This window comes from Callorhinchus milii, unplaced genomic scaffold (genome assembly GCF_018977255.1).
Source record: "Callorhinchus milii isolate IMCB2004 unplaced genomic scaffold, IMCB_Cmil_1.0 Scaffold5, whole genome shotgun sequence".
In the NCBI taxonomy this organism is placed as follows: Eukaryota; Metazoa; Chordata; class Chondrichthyes; order Chimaeriformes; family Callorhinchidae; genus Callorhinchus; species Callorhinchus milii.
In genome coordinates, this window is record NW_024704746.1 from 19,736,958 (window position 1) to 19,745,032 (window position 8,075).

Consider the following 8,075-nt stretch of genomic DNA (forward strand, 5'->3'; position numbering starts at 1 on the left):
AATTTAAAATCTCTTTAATGCAGAGGCTTTCACTTTTATCAAACAATCTCTCATGAAAGATGAATAAAATGATATCAATCATATTAATAAATTTAGATACATACTAAAAATATTCCAATCAGTTTTTCAGGATTGGCATGATCACCTTTACCTGTAAATGCCCTTGAATTCTTTATTTTATAATGAACAGTTTTCCTTCATGGACCTCTGTAACTCTTGATTCACACACACGGTCTATCATGAAACTGGTGAGAAATTACAGTATTCTCTAAAAATGTCTGGCAAGACGATAAGTGAAGTGAGAAGAATCAATAAAATCATCAAATACATCTTAACTTATTCTCTAAACAAAATAAAACGGTCAGTCTTGTTCTTTCTGGCATTAGTGGGGTTTCTCAAGAGACTTGCTAATGATCTATAATTATGTGAAACTGTGTGCATGCATGTCTGTATCTCCATTACAATAGTAGAGTCCTGTAGCTCAGTGGTTAGAGCACTCGCTTTGCAAGCGAGAGACCTGAGTTCAATTCCAGGCAGGGCGAAACCTCGGGCAAGTTTCCTTACTCCACACAGAGCCTAATAATAATCCCTCCAAAACCAAAAACAATAATAAATTGGTCATTTTCAATCTACGACTGTTTGTGGGACATTGCTGTGCGCAATTGGCTGCCGCGTTCGCCCACAAATATACAGTCAATTCACTTTACAGTGTGTTCTGTGAAGTGCTTTGGGACGTCCTCCCGACGTGAAAAGCGCTATATCAAATGGAAGGATTATTATTATTATTATTAATATGTGTTAGCAGCCTTCTGCAATATGTGAATACCAGCAATTCATAGTGTTAACACACTTTGAAGGCACTGCTGTACAAAGCTTTTTTTAAAAAAAACTTCTAAGTCTAATTTGCAATAATTTTCTTAGTGGAATTTCTGAATAAGAATAAATTGTGCAAATACAGTTTGCTTTTGGTAACAGGAATTACATCACACAATGTGAAATCCGCTCTGACCCAATCTGCTTCCAGAATAGGGCTCCACTTGATAGGAATTCTAATGGGATTCCTTATTCCCTCGAGGAATTGCTACAAATTAATCCACATTGCGATGCATTACATTGAAATACATGCAGTATAACTCTGTAGATGTATTTTAAATTGAAAAACCCAGAGGAAGTGTCAAGTCTGTAGTTCAGGGGCACAGCGAGAGTAAGAGAGACTGATTACACCTGGGTGAGCAAACCTGTCTGTGGCACTCTTAAGAGCAAAGCAAAACTGTAGTGATGGTTTTTAAAAACTGTTTGATTAAACCCAAGACCTTTAGTCACGATTTATTAAATGTCTGGGAACAAGGTTCTGTATTAATTTATTGTGATGGTGAAGGATCGACCCTGGATTACTGTTCAGACAGGAATTCAGAAGGAACCTAGTTTTTGCAGATGGGCAGTTAAACCATCCAACACTCCAAGTGTTTTTTTTAATCCTTTTTAACCTAACCATTCATTTATATCATAGGTTTAAATATAGAACTTGCTATGGGACTTTGTGCTATAAATTAAAACACAGTCCTTTCACCTTTGGGACTAAGAGTGTGTTCCAGCCTGGACAGATGGAACACATGTTTTGACTCTAAATGCTATTGAACACATCAAAGCAGTCTTAAGTCAGTTCCTTTTGGATCCATTCCTAATCACAAAATCACTTTACAATAATAATTATAAAGTCACTTATAAATGATATTATATTATAATAAAAAAATTATTGGACATTCTTTCAGAGAATGTCACTTTGGAGCATTGGATGGTGCTCTTCTGAAATTAACATTGAGGCAAAATATTGGTGCAGATTATGAGTAGATTTTGACTAGGGTTGAGCTATATCACCTGGGAGTTTGATCTACACCAAGAGGAAATAGATGAGGGAGAAGGGAATAGAGGGCCATATAAGAGGGAGGTGGTGGTGGGGGGAGGGTGAAGTATAAATATCATCATGGACTAGATGGACCGAATGGCCTGTTTCGTGCTATAACACTGTAATTATTCCTCACCAGTAAATAAAGTATTTAGTTATAATATAAATCTCTACACTGACATTCTAATTTCATGTAACATATTCCCCACATAAAGTGTGCTCGGACTGGTGGACCAACTTCTGGGTGTTGCGTCAAAGTGTTTTCTATCAATATTCTTTGCGTGACAGTTCACTTGTTGGGTATTTTTTTTGTTTGATTCTTATCTCATTAGAGATTGAAGACATACATAACATAGAAGTTAGTGAAAATACAATTGAACTAAAGTGTCAAAATGCAATGTTTATTTTCACGCACTGATACACGTTGGACGAAAAACAAAAGTTATGCAGTGATCATCTAGAAACACAGGGAATAGTATTGCAAGTGTACCTAGTCATGGTCAGCTTATCAGCAAATTATTTCTGTAGTTGAAGGTTCCCCATAATACTATAAAGTTCTGATTAAGCCGTAAAAGTGTTATAAATGTGAAATGCTTCAGATCTGGTCCCTTCAAATGCCTTCATTTACGTTTGGCGTAAAATATGCAATGCGCCAGTCCATTGCAATATAGATTCACAACATTTATTAAAATTGACCTTTTAGAATATTGCAGTGGTGAGAGAATGGGAGGAACTGTATCAGTGGCCTTTCTTTTTAAGACTTTTTGTGCAATATCTCAGCCAGTACACAATTCAGTGATGACTATCTCACTGCGCATGGCAAGGGATATTAATAATTACTCAGCTTTGAAGAAAGTCAATAAATCCTGAAATAATACACCATTAAATTGACTGCTAAGTTTGTCAGTTAATCTTGCTGAATAACGGAAGATGCTAACAAATTAAAAACCGAGTAACTAATTGACAAAGCCTAATTGATTAAGTTGCTGCATTTGTTTCAATCCATTACTGATTCATTCAATGTCATTGTTAAATTTCCAACAAATATTAACCTTTTAAATTACTAGAATATTTGAGCGTTTTCAAAAATTTGGTTGCGAATTTGAAAGTGATGATTTTTGACGGTCTATTCTAATTGAAAACAAATCTTTGGGTTAAAGTCAAAATACATCGACACCTCCTCTACATCATTCTCAAGAACTTATTCCCTTTCTGTCTTGCTTTCCACGGTCTTTGAAAACACAGCCACATTTCCTACCTTTACCACTCTTGTCAATGATTTACTCCCTATAGTGATGGTATCGGGGAATTCACCTGGAATTCTCAATTTAAAAAATCTGAATGTCCCAATTTATTGTTCTGCTAGTGTTTTTTTTTAATTGTCATTTGAAACAGCGCAGTATAGGCACACACTTGCCTCATGAATAGATTTGTCAATTTAGCTGTAAATTACACTACCATTTCTCTTTATAGAAAATGTATATAAAGCTCCACTCTAAACCTATCACCCCCCTTCGCCCGACACCACTAGCTACTCATCACACAGAGGATATGGTATCTGGTCCTCATTTTCAAAGCCCTCCACGGTCTTGCTCCCCCCTACCTCTGCAACCTCCTAACCCCCTACCAACCTGCCCGCTCCCTCCGCTCAGCGGACTGCGGCCTGCTTCACGTCCCCACCTCACCCACCCCGCCCTCTGGAACTCCATCCCACAGTCCCACCGCCTCGCTCCCTCCCTTGCCTCCTCCAAGACCCTTTTCAAGACCCTCCTCATTGACCATGCCTTTGGTCACCCTCCTTCCCCCCACCCCCACCCTGTCCTCCACCCTCCCTGACTCCGACCCCCAGCTCAGGTCCGAAACACTGATTATCCAGCGCCTTGGGACCTCCTCCCGACGTGAAAGGCGCTATACAAATGTAAGTTTGCTGTTGTAATTGAAGGGTTTATTAATTTAATATCAAGATCATCTTGTTAACAATGCTTTAATCGATCTACAATCTGACATTCAATTTAGGTATATTAGCTAATCTTCCAGCAGCAAGATCTTTTTGGAAATTGATTAAAATTTGAAAAATGATAGAGTCGCCATAAAGTGAAGCGATCTGACCATTACAAATCAGTTGAATTTAATTGTTTTGAAATTATTTTACTCTCCGGTGGTTCTCCAATAAGTGTGTTAAAGGATCAACTGTATAATAAAATTGTTTTCCTTTGCAGAAAGTCTTTTCCATCGCAGCATGCTACCCTTGCAGCGTTTGCAGCTGTGTATGTTTCTGTAAGTAATTAAGACCATCCACCACGTCATAACCAGCGGAGTTTAATCCTTGTCAATTAGCTACTAATTGCATCTGGGATCTTAATACCTACGTGAATGAGCTTCAGACCTCATTTGTGGGTGAAATAATCAATGATAATACAGGAAGATTAAAACAAATGCAATCTCTTTCTTGCTTAATTTTGGTACTGTATTACTCATTCTGATGCTGAAAAGATTGAGCATTAAACTGCAACTGCAACACTGCTTTGCAATAATGTAAACATAATAGCAATTTCACAACCAGCTTTACAGTGACAGAATGTTTTTTGTTTCTACATCTGGTTGCTGTGTAGTCAGTTATTCTATTCCCACTTGGCTCAAGGTGGGCTATTTAATTTCTTTAACTTTGAAGGAGAAATCTCACACTGTTAATTGGCTATTCTTCTGTATTTCTTATCAGTATCTTCAGTTGTGAAAGGTCCTTTGAAAGATGCTGTTACAATTTTGCCCACAAAATATAGAGTTGATTCAATTTACAGCATATTCTGTGAAGTGCTTTGAGACATCTCGAAGACGTGATAAGGCGCTATATCAAATGGAAGGATTATTATTATAATTAGACAAGTTAATATTCCTGGAGCTTCGTGTTGCTGAATGGGCACTTGTGGATTCAACAGAAAAAATATATACAGAGTTAATTTTCTAATTCATATAGCATATATAATATTTACTTGTGTTGTTTATCATTTAGATGTATTTCAATGCAACCCTGACAGACTCCTCCAAACTGCTGAAACCACTGCTGGTCTTCACCTTCATCATCTGTGCGGTTATCTCTGGTCTGACTCGTATCATCCAGTATAAGAATCATCCAATTGATGTTTACTGTGGGTTTTTGATAGGAGGAGGAATTGCTGTCTACTTGGTAGGTAATTACATCAAACAAAACAACACATAGGATTTTTTAATAAATGTTTATAACGTGTTACTTTGGGAAATGAAAATGTACTGCCAAATTGGAATTTATGGTGTGTAAATTTAAGGGAGTTATATGAATCAATTTATTTATAACGGATAACTCATTATATTTAACCCTTAGACTGCCAGGTTTTCTTCCTGGACCCATCTGTTTCTTACATTTCCTGCTCACTGAACAGATAAAAAGTATTACAATTACTATTGTGTTACTGTCATAACACCTTTACCATTAATCTTTGAAGCAGTTTGAGATGTCCTCCTAATGAGGAATGGAAATGTGCTTGATCAAACGCAATAATTAAACTCCAAGAATAAGCCTCCAAATACAATTTTGATTTTTTAAAAAATGTGAACAGATTCATTGGAAAACTCAACTATTTGATTCTACTTCACAGTGCATCAAACATTTTTTATAAAGTGATTGGATTTCTTGATGAGATTGTTACTTAAAGCTGATACTCATTGATATGCATCAATATGTTTGATATTTTCAGTGCTCATTTAATCCGTGATAGGAAAAATGTTTGATGCGCTGTGAAGAAGGATCCCATAGTTGAGTTTTGCAAAGAATACAATTAATCGTCCGTCCACCATTACAGTGATTTCGGATTGTTGCTGCTGAAGAATTTTCTCAATTTGGTACTTTAGCAGCAGATTCACTCACTTTGTGATTGCATTCTCAGTCCCTGCCAAGTAAAAAATAAATAAATAAATGAATTGAGTACAAAACAGTTCTTACACAATCTCATCATTGAAGCTGGTTGTGAACCGCAGTTTGACCGAAGTCCTAAGACAACACGTGATACAGTGTTCGACCCAATAGGGTCAGATCTGTGGCCTTAGCTTATCATAGATGCAGCAAAAGGAAGGGATGTGGGATCGGCCAAATTGGGGATTCAACTCCTTTATCATTTAAGCACGAGAATTTTTTTTTGAACCCGAAATAAAATATTTTAAATCGAAAATGTTCATTCAACAGTTCGTGAAACTAACCACGCAAATTTCACCCACAAAATACACAGTTCCTCCACTCTGCAGTATATTCTGTGAAGTGCTCTGAGACGTCTCAACGACATGATAAGGCGCTATATCAAATGCAAGGATTGTTATTATTATGACCCACACTTTTATCATTCGTGTTTTTTTTGTTCTACACCTAGGGTCTTTATGCTGTCAGCAATTTCCAGGCCAGTGATGATGGCATAGCTCATCAGACCCATCACCGAGAACCTTTAAGGTCACTGACAGATCTCAGCCAGGAGAGCAACAGACAACTCCAAGTTAAAGGTGGCAGTAGCAGTGATGGGATCTCATCACACCATTCTGAAAGCATTCTGAACCGTAACCACAGAGAATCCAGCTCCCTTACTAACTTAAAAAGAACGAGTGCTGACGTTGAGATCATCACCCCTCGTAGTCCAATGGCGAAGGAGAACATGGTGACTTTCAGTAACACACTGCCACGCGTCAACACCCCATCAATAGATGATACAGCCAGGAGGAATGCTGCCATTCATGCTTCTATGGATTCTGCCCGATCCAAGCAACTCTTATCCCAATGGAAGTCTAAGAATGAGAGTCGGAAACTGTCCCTGCAAGTGATGGAGACAGAAACTGGCCATTCGCCACCGAGATCCATGGAGATGAGATCGAGTTCAGAACCATCAGGAGTTGGTGTCAATGGAGACCATCAAGCCCAACTAAACCAATATCTGAAAATCCAACCTGGTAGTATCCCTGGGGCTAACAATACCGCTGGCATTGGTGGTGGGGTGAGAATCTCCATGCAATCACGTCCAGGCTCTTCACAGCTTGTCCATATACCTGAAGAAACGCAAGAGAACATAAATACGTCTCCTAAACCCACCTCAGCCAGGTCAAAGTGGCTGAAAGTAGCTGAGAAGAGTGGTGTCTGCAGGGCAAGCAGCCAACCAAGAATTATGCAGGTTATTGCAATGTCCAAACAGCAAGGCATGTTGCAGGGCAGCCCCAAGAGTACAGACGGCAGTACAGTATCCTGCACTGGGGCGATACGGTACAAAACGTTGACCGAGCATGAACCTAGTAACATTGTCAGGGTGGAAGCTCACCCAGAAAATAACAGACCTCTTGTGCAAGTACCGTCAGGCAGTGAAGGGAGTGGATCATGGAAATGGAAGGCTCATGAGAAACCCAACATTCGCCAAGCATATGAATTGAATGACCTTAACAGGGACTCTGAAAGCAGTGAATCGTTAAAGGACGGCTATGCTTCCTCCGAGAGAAAGAGAACCAATCCTGAGAATGCTGAACACCCTCACCCTGGCATCACGACCATCAGGGTGACACCGGTGGAAGGAAGCGAAGCAGCTTCCGAGACAGTTTCAATATCCTCCAGTCGGGACTCCACCCTCAGGAGGAAAGGTAATATCATTTTAATACCAGAAAGAAGCAACAGCCCGGAAAATACAAGAAATATCTTCTACAAGGGAACATCGCCTACCAGAGCTTACAAAGAGTGAACGCTTATTCGAGATCCTTGTGCAAGGACAATCAGTTCCAAACTGATGTTGAGTGCCAGTAGTTACAGATGTGGAGTAAGCTGTTTTAAATGTGTGCCACACCTCGTGTTTATTAATGGAAAGTTATTGATATCTAAACATGTCTGCATGGATCAAATATTTTTAAATACTAATAAAAGCACACAGGCAAAGCCTGAGCCTTGTGAAAAAAGTATTTGCTACATTGCTACTTTGGTATACAGTGAATGCATTTTCTCACATTTTGAGTATAAGGTATTCATATAGCGAACAATTTCTATATTTTCAGATTGCTTTTACTGTCCTGCTGTGTTCAGTAATTGCCAGTTTAGAATTTATTTCCCGGTTACAATTCTAGTTAGTATTAATGTACCCCATTGGTACTTGGTCTTAAAAACAGTTTTGTAAAAGCT

The 8,075-nt window shown here is 38.6% G+C and overlaps 1 protein-coding gene across 1 annotated transcript in view; it reads left to right on the forward strand.

Moving 5' to 3' along the window:
- Window positions 1–7,863, forward strand: part of LOC103174630 (2-lysophosphatidate phosphatase PLPPR4) — a 28,846-nt gene extending 20,983 nt beyond the window's left edge. Inside the window, exons 6-8 of the mRNA XM_007887102.2 lie at window positions 4,126–4,183; window positions 4,917–5,090; window positions 6,304–7,863. Coding sequence (XP_007885293.1) covers window positions 4,126–4,183; window positions 4,917–5,090; window positions 6,304–7,644 — 1,573 coding nt within the window. The 3' untranslated portion in view covers window positions 7,645–7,863. The remainder of the gene's footprint in view (window positions 1–4,125; window positions 4,184–4,916; window positions 5,091–6,303) is intronic.
- Window positions 7,864–8,075: the final 212 nt, after the last annotated feature.